The sequence below is a fragment of the Tauraco erythrolophus genome, chromosome Z, assembly GCF_009769465.1.
Source record: "Tauraco erythrolophus isolate bTauEry1 chromosome Z, bTauEry1.pri, whole genome shotgun sequence".
NCBI lineage: Eukaryota > Metazoa > Chordata > Aves > Musophagiformes > Musophagidae > Tauraco > Tauraco erythrolophus.
The window spans coordinates 65,025,858-65,044,764 of record NC_141496.1 but is presented as its reverse complement, the minus strand read 5'-3'; the positions used below and the strand labels follow the sequence as shown (position 1 = coordinate 65,044,764).

At 43.8% G+C, this 18,907-nt stretch overlaps 1 protein-coding gene across 1 annotated transcript; it reads left to right on the top strand.

Annotated features, from left to right (window-relative positions):
• Positions 1-15,722: 15,722 nt before the first annotated feature.
• Positions 15,723-16,899, top strand: LOC147526440 (E3 ubiquitin-protein ligase Topors-like). Its single transcript, XM_086629896.1, has 2 exons — positions 15,723-15,796; positions 15,924-16,899. The coding sequence occupies exon 2, from the start codon at positions 16,000-16,002 to the stop codon at positions 16,897-16,899; it is 900 nt and encodes a 299-aa protein (XP_086486022.1). The 5' UTR covers positions 15,723-15,796; positions 15,924-15,999.
• The last annotated feature ends 2,008 nt before the right edge of the window (positions 16,900-18,907 follow it).

Here is an 18,907-nt window from a genome sequence, read left to right as displayed (position 1 = left end):
ATTCCAAGCCTGCAGTGTGTTAGAGTTACTGATACTTAGAATTTTGGTAATTAAAATTTAATCAATAGTTTGTAATTAATATGGTTTGTAGTTGATGTTAATAATATAGAATTATAAGAAATCTTTTTAATGAAAAGTATGCTCGTACAGTAATCACATACTGCTATGAAACTCCCTGTATAGCCCTGTACCAGGACCAAAGGGATAGGTCAGAATCATTTAGTAAGAACATGTAGTACAAAGCACAAGTTGATTTGTAAACTGATTTATGATACCTACATAGAACTAGAAGAATGCATGTAGCTATCAAGGTCTAGATTAATGAAGATGAAGAAAGTCAACCGTAACAGTTTCGTAATGGTCCATGGATACCTGCCAGAAACCGTGAACTTAAGCAAAAGGTAATTCCGGCAGGGGGAGATCGCGACCACCGACTCACAAACCACCTACCCATATTACACCCCAGACTCATTTCTAGATGATTCTTTTATTGCACAGAATCGGAAATGGGAGGAGAATATGCTAATGATTTTTGGGAAATAATATGTTTATGCATGATTACCTAATGAATTTGCATATGTAAGCTCTATATAAGAAGTTTAATTTCAGTGCAAGGTGTGTACGCTAGGAGGAGATATCCCCCGTGCACCCGGCGCCGCAATAATGCTTATCTGCATCCCATTGGTGTTGATAAGTTTCTTATTCCGGATTTTCGGCAACATTAGGGGAAACATTGCCTAGTAATGCTCATGTCCTTGTGCTCTCTGGCAGAACACACACAGATATTTTTTGCTTTCCTTTTCTTTTCCTGCTCAGCTGCAAGACAAGATGCTGTTCAGTTCCAGCCTAGGGGCAAGAGTTCTTACGCACTTGAGATATGTGCATTGCAAGCTATCTTAGTGCTGTTGTGGTTGTGAATAGCCTGTACATACTTGCTGGTAATAGTTAGCTGGACCTGAGGAGTGCAGTTACAACTAAGACAAAACAAACAGGATGGACAAAGACATGCATCCTCCATAACACAGACAGTTCTAGACTGCTACCTGACAGGAACTCTAAAGACATTTCCTTGCAACAGGAGAACTCTATAACAGAAAACACATCAAGGCTAATAGGCCTAGATGTATGGCAAATATCACTCATGGATCAGAAATGGCACTGTTGCCAAACATCTTCCTGCAGATAAAAGAACAGGCTTCCTGAGCTAGAGATACCGATAGCAGGTTCCAATAAGCCTTGGTAGGGCAAGAGAAGTCAAAATATCTCTCTCAAAAAAATCAAAATTTCACAAAAAAAAGAGATGTCCCCACCCAGAGCAACCTTGAGAGGCTTGAGAGGTGGGCCTGTGAGAACCTAATGAAGTTCAACAAGGTCAACTGCAAGGTCCTGCACATGGGTCAGGGCAATCCCAAGCACAAATACAGGCTGGACAGAGAATGGATTGACAGCAGCCCTGAGGAGAAGTACTTGGGGATGTTGGTTGAGGAGAAGTTCAACATGAGCTGGCAATGTGTGCTTGCAGCCCAGAAAGCCAACCGTATCCTTGGCTGCATCAAAAGAAGCGTGAGCAGAAGATTGAAAGAGGTGATTCTGCCCCTCTACTCTGCTCTCATGAGACCCCACCTGCAGTACTGCGTTCAGCTCTGGGGCCCCCAACACAAGAAGGACATGAAGCTGTTGGAGTGGGTCCAGAGGAGGGTCACCAAGATGATCTGAGGGCTGGAGCACCTCTCCTGTGAAGACAGGTTGAGAGAATTGGGGTTGTCCAGCCTGGAGAAGAAAAGGCTTCGGGGTGATCTTATTGCAGCCTTCCAGTACCTAAAAGGGCCTACAAGAAAGCTGGAGAGGGACTTTTCACAAAGGCATGTAGAGATAGAGAGATAGTAGATTTAGATTATATCTAAGGAAGAAAGTCTTCACTCTGAGCGTGGTGAGGCACTGGAGAAGTTGCCCGGAGAAGTTGCCCGGAGAAGTTGCCCAGAGAAGTTATGGATGCCCCATCCCTGGAATTGTTCAAGGCCAGATTGGATGAGGCTTTGAGCAACCTGATGTAGTGGCAGCTGGCCCTGTCCATGGCAGGAGGTTTGGAACTAGATGATCTTCGAGGTCCCTTCCAACCCAAACCACTCTATGATTCTATGAAAATGTGGCTGTTCTAACAAGGGCACAGGTTGCACCCTCTCATTCTTGGGAAGGATTGTGAAATGTCAAATCTGCAAGTTAGGTTATTACATGTCTTGAATTGGGGAAAAGCATATAGCTACAGCAAATCACTAGGAGAAGCTGACAAACGCAGCACAGAAGAAGTAAATTGATATCTCTAGCAGATTTTCTATTGTTAGTAGACTTTGACATGTGCTGGGAGATGTGTTCGTTGTTTTGATAATTGCTTATACCCTGTAAAAAAAAAAATTTAAGTTTATTTTCCTCTGAAGCTGAGTAATATCGGTCTCTTAAGAACATGAGATTAGAGGTGTTCCATATCACTAGGTTGAGAAATGGATTAGAGGGAAAATCAGTGTAGTTTCTGCCTAACTTCCCTATCTCTGCAATGGATAAGCAGAGAAGGAAATGAAATGGAAGCTTTAGAAAAGAAATCTTCGTGCAGGCTTTTTTATTATCATCATACTATTATTTATTCAATAGTAAATCTCACATAGGGTACATCTTGAACCAGCTTTCAACAATCAAGCTGGCATCCAGAAGTGAAGCTAATGAGCCGTACTCCCATGTTTGTGCAGGCACATCCACCTGATATGTGTGGGTACAAACTGAGAGTTGCACACGCAGATCAAGCACCTGCAAAGCCCACAGGAGCCATGTGGTAAATCTGCCTGTGCCTTAGCATGTCTAGAAAGGAAAGCTGGATACTGGTAAGAATTTATTTTCCTGCCCCAGCAAATCACGGGCAATTCAAAGTATCCACCATAGACAGTGGATCAAAAGATACTAAAACGTAAACAAAGATGATTTTCAGTGTTCCTAAGCAAGAAATAAAAAAATAGAAGTAATCCATTTAGGAAATGTAGGATAATGAACAGTGAGTAATTGCTTATTGTTTCAGGAAGCTTATTAAGCAGACAAATATCTGTTCAAAGAAAAGAGAGAGAAAGTTTTGCTCTGATTTCTCTATTCAGGGTTCAAATTCTACAAACTGGGGACTGGTTCTTACCATGTGAATGGACGCTTTCAGAGTGGAAGGCTGTGCTTTCATCCAGAGTCCCTGGAGTTCCTGTGATAGCTAAGTCTCAGCAATGGCATTTTAGAGCAAATAACTGTGATAAACTATGCTGGTACATGACTCTTCTGGTCTTCAAAACCAGGCACAACTTCAAAAAATTAGAAAATCAACCCCTTGTTTTGAAAAATGTAATGGAAGTGACACTGTTAGCAACTATACCATCAAGGGGTTGTATAAGACAGCAAATAAATTTCAGTGGTAACTGAAAGGCATTCTTACACAGTCTGCCAAGGGACCAAGTGGCTAGCACACTGGATAGAGGTGTAAGAGGTCTGGGCTCTAGTCCAAATTCAGCTACTGATCTGCTGCATGGCCCTATGCAAGCAATTCACTTTCCACTTCTCCTTATGTTTCTTCTTAGCTCTTCTGAATTTACATGTGAAACTTTTCAGGAGCAGGGAAAGGCACTAAGTGCATGCATATGTCTAACACCAGGTGGGCATCCAATTCTGAGTCAGGGGCTGCAACTGCTGAAGCAGCATAGTCCTTAATATATGGATAAGGATGTGGATATGGATATGGATATGGATATGGATATGGATATGGATATGGATAAGCACGGAAGCAGTAAATGTCCAGGGAGAGAAATTGTACTTCAGAAAGTAATGTCTAAGGCAGCTGTTTCAGCTATGCTTTTGTGACCTTCCATTTTTAATCATTCTGCTTCAAAGTCTCAGCTAGCCAAAACAGCAGATTGCTTTTAAAATGTCACCAATAGTTATTTTAACTAAAAGAACCTGCCAAACACTGAAGATTGTATTACTAGGAAATCAAAATCATTAATTTGACATTAAAGTAACCTTTAAAAATAATTCCTCAGAGACAAACCTAACCTTTTTACCCAAGCAGTAAGAAACACTTTTCACAAGTTCATATTGGAGCTGATACTTCTCAGCAGCTACACGGAATGTGCAGTGAGGGCACTGTGTGCCTTTAACCTCCAAAAGCAGCTGGCTTAGATGTATCTGGCAAGAGGGGGTCTTTCAAAGCAGAAAGAACTTTTTTTATTATTATTTTTTTAATTGTGATTTTATTGATCTTTTATGTTTTGTAATCCCAAATTCCAGGTAGAGGCAAGTGTGGGGATCCATCAATCTATCTTCAGCTGGGCTTGTCAAGGGACGGAAGTAGATGAAAGGCACTATCTGTCACTTCCCTGTTTCAAATCCAGAGCAGAACTAAAGTGCTCGTCCATCTATGCTGTGAAAATCCACACTCAAGGTCAGAGCATCTGTGTTGCTCTGGGAGCAAACCCAATTTATGGCCTGTCCAGATTCTGTTGTGGGCGAAGAAGAACAAGACATAGGATGAGGACAAATCTGGATCCTGAATGTCTCCAGTACAGAGCACAATTAAAAGATTTTTCTGGTTTGTTTCATGCTAGTAGTAGTGTCTGGGTGGCAACCCAATGAAACAGATTCTACAAGGCACAAATGGAAAATGCTTGCATTAATTAGTCTGATTTAGCAATGTCTAATTTAGCAAGAAACATGACAAATGGCATTTTGCCGAGTATGCTGGCATTTTTATGGTTAATTCACAAATTAATATGAAGAAAATTTGCTGCAGCTGGCGTTTAATTGAGAAATAAGTGGGTAGAGTGCTAGCCACTAAAATATCTGTCGAGAGCTATATTTACATTGCATTAGACACCAAACTGCATGTTATCTACACATCATCTAGCAGGTACTGTCCAAATAATTTTATTGGTTACCCAGGAAATTTGACAAGGGGAACAAAAAGGAATACAACAACATACTTCACACCACTGCTTAACATGTTTGTAACTCTGTATTCTTCCATACTTAGAAAATTACATTTCCCACTGAAGATGGTAATAAGCAGCCTGCTGAATGGCACTATATTCCTCGCCAAGTGCAAGCTCTTGCACATGGGTCAGGGTCATCTCAAGCACAAATACAGGCTGGACAGTGAATGGATTGAGAGCAGCCCTGAGGAGAAGTACTTGGGGGTGTTGGTTGAGGAAAAGCTCAACATGAGCCAGCAATGTGCGCTTGCAGCCCAGAAAGCCGATCATATCCTGGGCTGCATCAAAAGAAGCATGACCAGAAGATTGAGAGAGGTGATTCTGCCCCTCTACTCTGCTCTCATGAGACCCCACCTGCAGTACTGCGTTCAGCTCTGGGGCCCCCAACACAAGAAGGACATGAAGCTGTTGGAGTGGGTCCAGAAGAGGGTCACCAAGATGATCTGAGGGCTGGAGCACCTCTGCTATGAAGACAGGCTGAGAGAGTTGGGGTTGTCCAGCCTGGAGAAGGAAAGGCTTCGGGGTGATCTTATAGCAGTCTTCCAGTACCTAAAAGGGCCTACAAGAAAGCTGAAGAGGGACTTTTTACAAGGGCAAGTAGAGATAGAACAAGGAGCAATGGCTTTAAAATTAAAGAGGGCAGATTTAGATTAGATCTAAGGAAGAAAGTCTTCACTTAGAGGGTGGTGAGGCACTGGAGAAGTTGCCCAGAGAAGTTGTGGATGCCCCATCCTTGGAAGTGTTCAAGGCCAGATTGAATGAGGCTTTGAGCAACCTGATGTAGTGGCAGCTGGCCCTGTCCATGGCATGGTGTTTGGAACTATACGATCTTTAAGGTCCCTTCCAACCCTAACCATTCTATGATTCCCTTGCAAGTATGGATAAAGTGCAGGTCCCTACATTCACACATTTAATGAATTCCAAATGCTTTCCAAGGGGCCCTTTGAGTCAGAACTTTCTTTTGTCTTAGCTCAGATCTGTATACAGGAAGGTTGGAGGCATGTTTGGTTCTCCAACTTGCGTGACCTCTTCTTGCAAACACTGGTTGCTGTGGTTCAAAGCTGTTCAAGAATCAAGCTCAAGGCCAACAACTACCATTTCTCAATCACAGAAGTGCTCCAGGGAAGGCAGCACAATGTTGCTGTTGCAGACAACAGAAAGCATAACATACATGACAGAGATTTCAATCTAACACCACAGCTTCTATTCAAACCCCGGTCTGAAGTAGCCATTATCAATTCCATTTTACAGATGGGTAAAAAAGGGTTTTGAGAACACTGCCAGAACCTGTCTCCCTTGTCCACTACCATAACTGCAGCCTGCAGCTCAGTTTGCATAGGCGGTTTCAGAAGCCACAGAAAAAAAAAAAAACGAAGGCAAACAGTCTAGAGCTTTCTGTGCCATCTCCCCTAATCTCCTCTTGTACACTCCCATCTTTCCCATTCTCCACCATCCCTCATCTCGCTCCCATTGATCCTTTCTCCCTCTTGAGTGGGCTAGAGGCAGTGTGTACCATAGCTGACCCAGAGCTATTGTAGTGCTGGCTGGTGCCACTCTGAGCAAACAGGATTACAGGCCAGCTGGCGGCTACCTCCAAGGACTACTGAGCTCTGCATGCCTTTCCCTGAGCCAGAGATATTATATTTGGATATTTTTCCACTCAGAGATCTGCACATCTCAATCAATTTCAACTTCATTTGGCAAACATTTAAAATTAGGGGTGAGAAGGAACAGACGAAGAGGTGTTGAAAAACAGCTGGGCAGAAACAGCAGTTACATCAGGTTATTTTTTTTTTTTTAAGAAATGGGATAAAAATATAAGTCTGTATCAAATGGAATAATATAGTAGCAGGAGAAAAGCCAGACAAAATATATCTATCTCCTTTATTTTCTAATCTAAAATGGGTTGGAAAATGTATTTCTAAAGGACCCTCCTAGAAATGGCTTAGAACTAGCTGCTGTGTTCTGAAGAGGCTCTGGCTGCACCTGTCTACTGAGGAAAATGTAGAGAAGGTAGCAGAGCCAGATCTCTGCTGGACTAGTTAGTACTGACTCATCATTGGACAGCATAAACTGTCAGGAGTGAAATGAATTAAAGAATAGCCCTTCTGGAAGAATGGGGTGGAAGAAACATGCTGGAGTGGTATTGGGTATGTGGAAAGTAATTGTTTTGTTAAAGTAATAGAAGAAGAGGCCCAGTAAGAAAAAACATTTGCAAATTACAGAAGACTGAAGAATCTGTCTTTCAAATTGCAGGGTTAAAACCACAATAAGACGTTATAGAACAGCAGAGATCTAGGACACATAGAGGATGGAGGGTGTTGGCAGCCCAGAGAGACATCAGAGAAGATCCCAAATTAACCTTTGATAAAACAGTAATAATTTTATATTCTAAGGAAGTCTTGCATATCAGAGATAGGTCTATAGTGAGGAGCACAAGGCTTTGCCACTTTGAACATGAGCCCAAATTCTGGAAAGAATTGAGACAGAAAGGTATCCAGAGGTCATAAAACAGGAAATAGTATCTGGCTTTTGTTTGCTGCAGTAGACCCTGCAGACTGAGACTATGCTGGTATAAGATGCAGAAACTGGCAGAGTCTCATCTCCCTACTTCACTCACTACCTGTGAGTGTCTTTGGGCACTCACAAACAGAATAGCACGAAAAGTCTGAAAACAGCAGCAGAGGAACAATAGACATTGCTGTATCAGAAGATGAGCAGAATATAAGACTGAAGGCAAATGGGATATTTATTTATTTTATATTGAAAAAAAGCACACCAGCCAATAGGCAGAAGTATTGCCAAAAATAATGATAAGGAAAAAAAGAGCACTCAATAACAGATAAGCAACTGAGACCTTAGGCCTCCCAGTGATGGTTTTGCACCATCTAAATACATGAATTGCATGGATGAGTAAATAGCAATTTGGCAAAGTAACACTATTAGACTAAAGTGTCCTTTATCTCATCAAGTTGGTACTTGTTTTGGAGGGGCAGCTGAAGAAAGATTTTTCAGAGAGGGAGTAACCGTCACTAGAACATAACTGTTATACAGAAGATAGTGTCTGGGAAATGGGTGTTAATCAAAATGGCACACGGCTGAGGCATGAGAAGACAGATGCTACTGACAACAGTACGCCAATGGCCTTGAACAGTGTAGTCAGATTTGGAGACCAGTGGCATGGTAATCATGTGGCCCTGCAATACAGCACTGTCATTCTAAGTAACGGACTATATGCTTTGTATAGAATTTGCAAGACCTGTGGACTGAGGCTTGTCAGGTTCACCCTCTCTAAACTTTCCTTGACCTGCCTGTAGCTTTGTTTTGCTTCTCTTAGCTGTGACAGCAGTTTGTCCAGCTGACCAGGTGTCTATGCCTGATTTGTTTCACTTTTGCTTCTCTTTGTGTGGTACACAAAAGGCAACAACGACAAGCAGTTACTCTGTGTGGAACGAGATACATGAGATATATGATATATGAGATATATTATGAGATATATGATATATGAGATATATTTCCCAATGACTGGAAAAAGGGAAACATAGCCCCCATCTTTAAAAAGGGGAAAAAGAAGACCCAGGGAACTACGGGCCAGTCAGTCTCACCTCTGTGCCTGGCAAGATCATGGAGCAGATCCTCCTGGCGACTATGCTAAGACACATAGAAAACAAGGAGATGATTGGTGACAGCCAACATGGCTTCACTAAGGGCAAATCCTGCCTGACTAATTTAGTGGCCTTCTATGATGAGGTTACAGCATTGATGGATAGGGGAAGAGCAACTGACGTTGTCTACCTGGTCTTATCCAAAGCATTCGATACTGTCCCACACGACATCCTTGTCTCTAAACTGGAAAGATGTGGTTTTGATGGATGGGCCACTCGGTGGATAAGGAATTGGCTGGATGATCGCTCTCAAAGAGTTGCGGTCAACAGTTCAATGTCCACGTGGAGGCCAGTGACGAGTGGTGTTCCTCAGGGGTCGGTACTGGGACCAGTGCTATTTAACATCTTTGTTGGAGACATGGACAGTGGGATTGAGTGCACCCTCAGCAAGTTTGCAGATGACACCAAGTTGTGTGGTGTTGTGGACACGCTGGAGGGAAGGGATGCCATCCAGAGGGACCTTGACAGGCTGGGGAGGAGGGCCTGTGAGAACCTCATGAAGTTCAACAAGGCCAAGTGCAAGGTCCTGCACGTGGGTCGGGGCAATCCCAAGAACAAGTGCAGGCTGGGTGGAGAATGGATTGAGAGGAGCCCTGAGGAAAAGGACTTGGGAGTGCTGGTGGATGAGAAGCTCAACATGAGCCGGCAATGTGCGCTGGCAGTCCAGAAAGCCAACCGTGTCCTGGGCTGTATCAAAAGAAGCGTGGCCAGCAGGCCGAGGGAAGTGATTATGCCCCTCTACTCAGCTCTCATGAGACCCCACCTGTAATGCTGTGTTCAGCTCTGGAGTCCCCAACACAAGAAGGACATGGAGCTACTCGAACGAGTCCAGAGAAGGGCCACGAAGATGATCCGAGGGCTGGAGCACCTCTGCTGTGAAGACGGGCTGAGAGAGTTGGGGCTGTTCAGCCTGGAGAAGAGAAGGCTCCAGGGTGATCTTATTGCAGCCTTCCAGTACCTAAAGGGGGCCTACAGGAAAGCTGGAGATGGACTTTTTACAAGGGTGTGTAGTGATAGGACAAGGGGCAATGGATCTAAACTGAAAGAGGGCAGATTTAGCTTAGATATAAGAAAGAAATTCTTTACGTTGCAACAACTTGCCCATAGTCAGATAAAGTGCAGACCTGGGGCTGGACAAAACTGGGTTTAGGGGTTTAAGAGAACAAAGAGATAACATACTGAGATGGCACCAGGTATCCTAAATTTGGATGTAACATGGAGCTGCAGATCAGTGGGAAAGAGATGAGTGTCTCAGCAGACATAAAAATGATCCCAAGTGGATCCTTGAGGGAGAAAGAAGGAATCATCAACATGAACATCGTATCTGTCCTGGAAAAGGACTCTCCAGATATTGCAAGCTTGCAATAACATCTCCCACTACCAGCACCAGTGTGAAATCACTAGAACATGGGGGAGCAATGGAAAGGTGAGCACAGCACCAAGGAAAGGGGTGAAATGAGGAATGTGTGTGTGTGTGTGTTAAAATTTCACAGAAGTACTCTAGCTGGATTGTTTTTCCTTCATTTTTGTAACAGTTAGAGCTGGATTAATACTGAAGAGTCTCTTAATAGTTCAGTTAAGCTAACAATGGATTCCTGGCTTTACTGCTATATAAGATGTGCTTTGTCCTTGGCTGTAAACAAGATTTTCAGTGTAACAGCTTGTTCATTGCAGGGACCAATGAACAATAAAAATTCATGGCTTTAGACAGAAGAATGTCTTTTTGCCTCATCTTACAATGCAAAACCAAAATAAAATTCAGGCCTATCGCTCAGGAAGGCTAGAACTGGCTAAAACTAACAGCACCAAAATGTTATAGGCAGTTAATCCCCAGAATAAAGAGATCACTTCACTTCACAGAACCACAGAATGGTTGACGTTGAAAAGGACACCTTGAGATCATCTAGTCCAACCTGCCTGCTGAAGCAGGGACTGCTAGAGCAAGTTGCCCAAGACTGTATCCAGTTGGGTTTTGAGTATCTCCTTAGATGGAGACTCCACAAGCTCTCTGAGTGCCAGTGTTTGACCACCCTCACAGTAAAGAAAGTCTTTTTTTGCATTCGGATAGAACTTCCAGGGACTCTCCTTTTCTATTGCTGTTATAACTAAAAGTTTGGAGCAAGAGATCTCCCTGCGCTTGCTGCTTCACCTTCTTTCTGCTTGGACATATGTTAAGGAGAAAGGAGATGTCTGAAGTCTAAATGCTGACACGCTGTCTAGATCCAAACATGCTGGTGAAGATTTGATTGCAGTGGAAATTCTCCTTTCTGAATTCATTAAAACTTTAAATAATTTATGTTTCACAAACTTTTCCAGCAAAACTTGTCTCAACAAATTATGTCCATTATTGACTATAGTTTGTGTCTCACCAAAAAGAAATAAAAAAGTTCCAGGAAGATATTAGAAATATTTTTTTTTTCCATCTTGGGAAGTAGACGGGAGTGCTCCAGACAAGATTTTTCTCATGTTTTATGTAGTGAGTATCATTATCACAACTTTTGGTTTTATTAGACATTCATCTCCATTAAAAAAAAATAAAAAGCCATCACCAGTTTAAAGGAAACTCGATTTTTTGAATTTTATTGTTGTGTCAATTATAGTGTCCAAATTGCTGGTTGACTCCATGATGACCATGATAAAACGTTCATCTCATCCATAGATCAAATACAGAATGAAGAGTAAACACAAAAAAGTAAAAGCTTTCCTGAGATGTGTAACTGAAGGAATGATCTACAGAATGTAAGGCGTAATCCGTATTAAGGTTTCAGCTGGAATACTGTGTCCAGTATGGGGACTTGACCTTTTGAGAAATATGTGTGCCACTTCTGGTAATCAGAAAAAATGAGCAGAAGTTTGCATAACTGGAATTCCCAAAAAAGACCTGAAGGGAGATACAGTGACAGTTTCAGACACATAAAAGGCTGCTGTAAAGAGGCAGAGAATAATTTTTCTTACGTACGAAGTAGGTAGGACAGGAAGCAGTGGAATTAAATAAATGGAAGGAAGCCATATGTTAGACACTAAGGAAAGACAGGCAAAGTGTGCTGCAAAGAGTATTGTGATCTTTATTCTTTTAAATATAAAGCTTTTTTAAAGACAAGTTAGTCAGTGATGTGTCAGACAGATTTAAGGTATAGTTAGTCCTTCAGTGAGACATGAAGGTAGACTACATGCTCCTTTGACAGCCCCCTTCTGTCTGATTCTGCACTTTCTATCCCAACTTATCCAATCATTAAACAGAGTTTATCTTTAATGAAAGAATTAAATCCAGTTGACTTCAGCAAGATTGCTTAACTATTTAGAATTAAGGAAATTAAGCTTGACTGAACCAGGCCCTTGGAGGAATTTAATCAAGCCATGAATTAACACATAAAATCCCTATAAAAGAAGATAAAGCTTGTACCTCATATGGAAAATGATTATTTTAAAAATCTAATATGTTTTTCTTTCTCTTCCTCTTGTATTTTCGGGTTTCTTTGTGTGTGGTGTGGTTTGGTTTGGTTTTCTTTTTCAGAAGTAATGCAGGTTTTATAACAAAACATGACATTTCTACAGCCCATTTTATCTCTCTTATAACTCTTATAAGGTACACAACATTTTTTTCCAGGGCTTTTTTAGGAGGATGGGTGGGAAAGTGTCTCAGTGATCCTGGAGGGTTTAGTACGGATAGGAGCAGGAAGGGAGAGAGAGAAGTTTAAATACTCTCTCATAATTCTTTTAGAGTAACACAGCTTTTTCATCTCTATTAATGCCTCACTCTGGACTACACTCTGAGGTGCTATCAGACTTCTGGTATCAATATACAACACATCCATGATACGATTCCTTCAACCACAAGGTAATATGGAAAGATCCAGACTTTTCTGACTTTAGCAAAATATGTACCCCAACCCACCAAGAAATTCACTGAGGAGAGAAGAGATAACTAGGACAGTTCCCTTGTAGTCTGATAGGAAACTTAGGTGCATATTCCATTTTTTCCTCTCCCCACTGACATACATTTACAATAACTGGATAACACCCACCAGAGCTGTCACCACAAATATTGCTGCCTCGTAGGGCAATCTAGTGAAATAGCAAGAAGAATGAGAAAATTACACTAGTTTTCACAGGTTCCCTGAGGAGTCACCAAAAATCCTATTGCCCTCATTGTCTGACAGTTTCTTAGCAATTATTCCAAGAGCTGTTCTGGTGACAAGATCAGTACCTTGACCTCTTGAGAGGTGCCTAAGCTCAAGCAAAAGATTAAAATGGCCAATCAACACACCGTAATAACAACCCTCAACTTTATAATATACTTACTAATGGTAGTATTTTCAAAATTTAAACCTTGAACAAAGCATGTCAAGCTACGGAATTAACTTGATATTTTACTTGGAAAAAATCTTCTCTTGAAGTAGTTGGAGAAAAAACAAGATTTATGTAGGCGATGAAAGAACACTGAAAAAAATTATTAGAATGAGCCTTTTTTGTTTATAATGTTATCCCAGCATCTCTCCAGGTAATCTATATTTAAATACCCTCGGAGAATATATTACAACTGTAAAATATTATTTGATCTGATTAGAAATATTATTACTATAGGCAACCCACACACTGCATATTAACAGAATACTCATTGAATTGAGCTGAGATCATAAAATAGGGTACTCAGCTGTTACTATGGCTGTACTCTACATGGCCCTGTTACAATGAGACCAATCAAAAATAGGTCTCACAAAAAGCTGTAATACAATTTCAGAAAATTACAAATGGGATGGGGTGGGATGGGGACAGAGGAGAGTGTTTAAACACGGGGGCATTACTTCAGATAATAAAATATACTTGCATATGTTTCTTCAGCTAGAAAACCTTTCCCCTTCTAAGGGAAATTTCATGAAACATGAAGATTTCATGAAAGATACAGACAAGTAACTACATTCTCTGCAGCTACATTTCTTCTCTGGAATCTTGTTTTGAGGAGATAACCTTTGCATTCTTGGTTCTTCACCACACTGAGGGGGCAGCAAAGAATTTTTTATCAGCCAAATGCCTCACCTCAGAAGGAGCAGGATTGGGTAGAGGGTGACTGGACAGCATCCAAGCTTATTTCTGAAGCTTGTGCCTCTCCTGCATCCAATCTGCACTGTATTGCTTAAAAAAACACTGCACGCTTAAAGATCACTCTCTAGCTTTTCTTTTGCATTTCTGTCCCAACAGTCCCTCTAGGTTTCAGCCATCATCTTGGCAATAGACCACTCTGCCCGTTTTCTGTATCAAAAAGCATAAAGGAGAAAAATGCAACTATATTTCAGTACAAAAGTGTCCATCGATTATTCAAAAGCGTAGGTAAATATGTCAACTACTAAGTCACACACCACCCCGTGTGGTGTGTGGTCAATATGGGGTCCAGTCCTAGTTAACATCACAGCTTCTTGCTCATAACCTGCCAAGATCTGCCTGGCTTTTCTCCTCCCTGCAGGTTCTCTGTTGCTGTGAGAAGTCCAGAGGTACATGGCAGTATGGCATTCCTGACTAAAGATGACTTGATCACCAGAATTAAGAGGGGATACATAGGCTATATCCTGCTGTTGGTGTCTTCCCCAGTAACACCCAGTCATTAGCGGAGAAAGCAAACCTGAGGAGGAAAAGGCTTTAACAACAGGTCAAACACTAGCCTGTTACTCAGTATCTGGCTGAATAACTTAATGTAGAAACTCGTTCTCTTGTAAACAGACCTGCCCTACAGCCTCAGTGATGAAACATGGGTCTAGACTCGCCTGCTATGAATAAGATATCACCTTTCCTGTGAAATTGTCACTCACAAAGTTCACAATTGGCATGTGATATCACTGGAGCAAGGGCAAATGTGAGTTCCTTTGTTCAAACCTGAGGAATGATATGGCAGGATGGCAACTTGCTCAGTAAATGAGGGGAGAGCAATGAATATTTTCTACATGAACTTGTGCAAGGCCTTTAATACTGTCTCCCGTAGGATCCTTGCAGGCAAACTGTTGATTTACAGACTGGATGAGGAGATAGTGAGATGGATTGAAAAATAGCCCAATGGCCAGGCCAGGAGCGTGGAGATGAGTGGAAAAAGGTCTAGTTGGTGGTCAGTAACTAGCGGTGCACCGCAGGTGTCAATATGGGGTCCAGTCCTAGTTAACATCTTCATTAGTGATCTGGGTGATGGGGCCGAGTGTACTCTCATCAAGTTTGTTCATGACACAAAACTGAGGAGTGATTGATATGCCAGAGGGTTATACTGGCACCCAGAGAAATGTCAACAGGCTGGAGAAATGGGCTGACAGGAACTTTATAAAGTTTAGCAAGGAGAAGTGCAAAGTCCTGCACCTGGGGACCAACAACCCCAGGAAACAGTATAGTCTGGGGCTGCTGGGAGCTGGAGCTGGTTGGGGCTGAAGACATCAGTTTGATGGCTCAACAAGTAGGAGAAAATCCCCGAAAGCAAAGCAAGCTCTGCCTTTGATCTCCCATGGGAGGAAGCAGGGGAGCCCAGAGGGGCTGGTGAGAAATGCTGGGGTACGGGGAGAGCCTGTGGGAGCCTCCGAGGGAGGTACGAGGTGTTATCGAATGGACCTTCTTGCTGCACGTACCTGGAGACACCTGCCACGGGCAGCGCTACCTGATGGGGCTCTGGGAAGACACGGCCTCGGCCTCAGTGACTGGCGTGGAGCACTGATGCCGAGCACAAGACAAGCGATGGGGATGGAAGGGGCAGTGGCATTGCAGTATGTCCAGACACATGTGACATGCCCACACGATGGACGGTGATCTCACTGAGCGATGGGTTCCAGCATCACCGAGGGATCCATGGCGACATCTCCGAGTGACGGACTGTGATGTCGCGGAGCGTTGGATTGTGAGCACACGGTCCTCGCTGCCTGTATTCGGGCGCCGAGTCTCTCCCAGCCAGCTCGTGCCTGCACTCCAGCTGAGCCAGTACGCGAGGCTTGGAGTGTCCTGCGAGGCTGAAGGCTGTCCTTAGTGGAGTTTGTGCACGGGGAGTTGTCAAGTGCAGCTCTCCGTGTCTGACCGCAGAGCCATCAAAGGATTTTCCCCGGCCCTGCCTGGTTCAGGCAGCTGGGGCACACAGGACACACGCTCGCAGCAGCAGAGGTGAGCTGTGCGAGGACACCTGGCCCTGGGGTGGGGAGCTGGGAGGGTTTCCTTCTGGAGGGACCTGGGCATTTCTTCCATCCCTCGTCAGGTCAGCCAACAATTGTGGCCTCTCTTCTTCTTCCAGAGTGACACCCGCTGCTGCAGCGACAGTGAGAGGGAGCAGCTTGTCATCCCCAGCTGCCCCCAGCCCACCGCAGCATATGGGGAGCATGGCCACGGAGCTGGACCACCGCTGTCCAATATGTCTGGACAGCTGGGAGGAGGCCAGCTACGTGATGCCATGCCTCCACCAGTTCTGTTATGCCTGCATCCTGCGGTGGGCTGAGAGCAAGCCCGAGTGCCCCCTTTGCAAGAGGAGGGTGAGCTCCATCTTGCACTCGGTGCGGGGGGATGACACCTTCGAGGAGCACATCATCCCACCACCACCTGCAGCACCATCAGTCATCCCCCCCCTGTCGACACGGCCAGCAGGCGCGGGATCCCTGCCCCAGGCTCCAGTGGGCGCCTTCTATGCCTACGTCTGGGCATCCCTCTTCCGTGTCTACCCCGCTGTCCTCCAGCCTCTGCTGCCCTGGCTGCATCGGGAGCTGGGGCAGCTCTTTGAGGATGCGCAGGAAGCTGCAGCAGCGCAGAGCCTCGTCACATCCAGCCTGCGCTACTTTGGCCTGGACGAGGAGGCTCTGGTCCAGCTGCTGCAGCCGTCCCTGGGCAGGCGCACAAGGAGCTTTGTCCACCAGCTCGTCGAGACCGCCGTGCGCCGGTGTAGCAGGAAGGCCCGACGTCGAATGGGCGTGGGGGATGGCCGTGCTGTGGCAGGACAGGAGGACAGCCCCGTGGCTACCCCTGGCCCTGCTGCCTCCCAAGGGGTGTCTTCTTCCCCCAGCCCAGCCTTTTCTGGGGGTCCCGGCAGCCCCTGCTCTGCCCCTGCTCCCACTCGTGGGGACCCAGAAGAGGTCCATGAAGACCTGGAGGAGGCTGTGCCGGGGCCCTCCAGGCACAGCCAGCGTTCACTGGGGGGACCCCAGCGAGCCCCGAAGAGGAGGGCTGGCAGCTCTGAGGACCCTTCCCAGCCCCACAGAAAGCCACCTCGTCGTCAGTGACATAGGAACATTCCTCTCTGTTTCTATAGAGTACTATTTGTGCTGTAAAGGTTACCAGAAGTAATATTGTAAAAGAAGGTAAATATTGCCTTAAATAATTCTCAGAATATCTGGGAAAGGTGCATAGATCTGTCTCAACATCCTCTTCACTCTCCCCGCACATATGGATGAATGTACTCCTCCCAGTAATCACCCACCTTTCTGCATCAGGCCCGTCAGCTTCTTCGAAAGGTTTTGTGCAATCTTTTCAGAAGTATGAATGGTAGCATGTTCAATTATATAGGTGCACTCACTGTACCTTCTTCATGACTGGGATGAACTGTGCCATGCAGATGTTATAAATCAAACCCAGCATAGCATGAAACACAGGCAACAACTGATTGACATAATTTGGAGCCCAGGCAGAGGTGTGTTGCTGCTGCTGAAGAAAATGTGCTTGGTAGAAGAGCTGGTTTTATTTCAGTATTGCATTCTGTCTAAATTGCCCTTCTCTGAAGTACACTGGAAGACCGCTCGAAGCAATGAAAGATGTTTCCCACATTGGAAATATCAGTAACACCAAGTTCAAATCTCCATCACTGTGCCAAACAGCCGCTAAAGGAACATGCAACATGAACTACCACAGTGCAGCAAAAGGGTAGGAGGTTTACAAAATTCAACAAATATGTCTTTTTATTGCCATCTCTTTGGCTTTTGAAGTTACTGAAAAGAAATGGAGAGCAACAGACACTGCGCTTTTGCTCACAGCCCTGGTAAAGGGGTGTGGTAAAGAGCTGTTCTTCAAGGATCTCTGAGGAAGTTTGGATTTTCTTGGTCTAAAATCTCTGAGGTAGGAGAAGGTGGCAAGAAATCAGGACTTCTTTCCAATACAGCGGATTCATTCTGTACCACAGCACAGGAAAGGATATGTCATTTGTCTTCTAAATGGGAGAAGATTTCTCTAGCCACAGCATGCATACATTCGAGCCATGTGAACAGCCTTATCAACATTGTTTATATTTATTTAGCTGAACTTTGATATCTTCAATGTCTGGAGTACTTGGATAAGTGAAGAGTTGCCCCACATGCATCTTTATAAAATATTTTAACTCATTAAACTCTTTAAAGAATGAAATCTTCCTTTTTATTGCTCTAAACACTAGAAACCAGCTTCAAAATGAGAGCTAATCCAACTTTGCATGAATTTAGCAGAACTGATGATTGGGATTTTAATTTACACACAGCAAATAATGCAACTGTTTGTGGCTGTTTTATCGTCTCTTTGTGCCCGACATCCTTTCACAGGCTCCTTGTTTTGAAGGGTAGTGCCATTTCCCCTTGCTCCACATCACTTTGTATTCAGTGGTCCCTCAATCCTTCTTTTACTGTTGCTTGAGAGCAGTGTGATAGGATCTCAGGCACAAAGAGATGTTGCACAAAGCAACACTGATGCAAATGACTTTTCTCACCTGGCAAATCAGAAGCTGGAATTGGCCGCACTAAAATCAGAAGCAAGTTACCTGCTTGCTACATTGGAGGGAAGTAACTCTTTAGAAGGATTTTTTCAGTAATGCAGTGTCTTCACAAACATATAAAGCTTTCAGGTCTTGATGTACTGGCTATCAAAACTGAACAGCAGTATTTGGTCACACACAAAAGGAAGGCTGGGTGGGGCTCTCAGCTTGTGCTATGCAAAAGGGCAGACTTAGATCATCACAGCCCACTATTTCCGGCCTTCAGATCTCAGGTGGCAGTGGGAGGGAATGACTGAGACCATGGAGAATTAGGTGTTCCTAAGTTCCACGTAAGAAATATATCAACTTAATGGATATTGAGCAAACCCTTCACAGACAAGGACACACAAACAAGTTAAAAATACAAGTGCCAAAACCATTGACCTTCTCTAGGCAATACCATATAATCCTTCTCTTCCATGGGGATATTCTTCCTTCAATATCAAATGTCTCCAGTACAGCAACTGCAATTCTTTCCTCCCAAAAGAAAAAAGTATTTGTGCCTGAAGAGTATG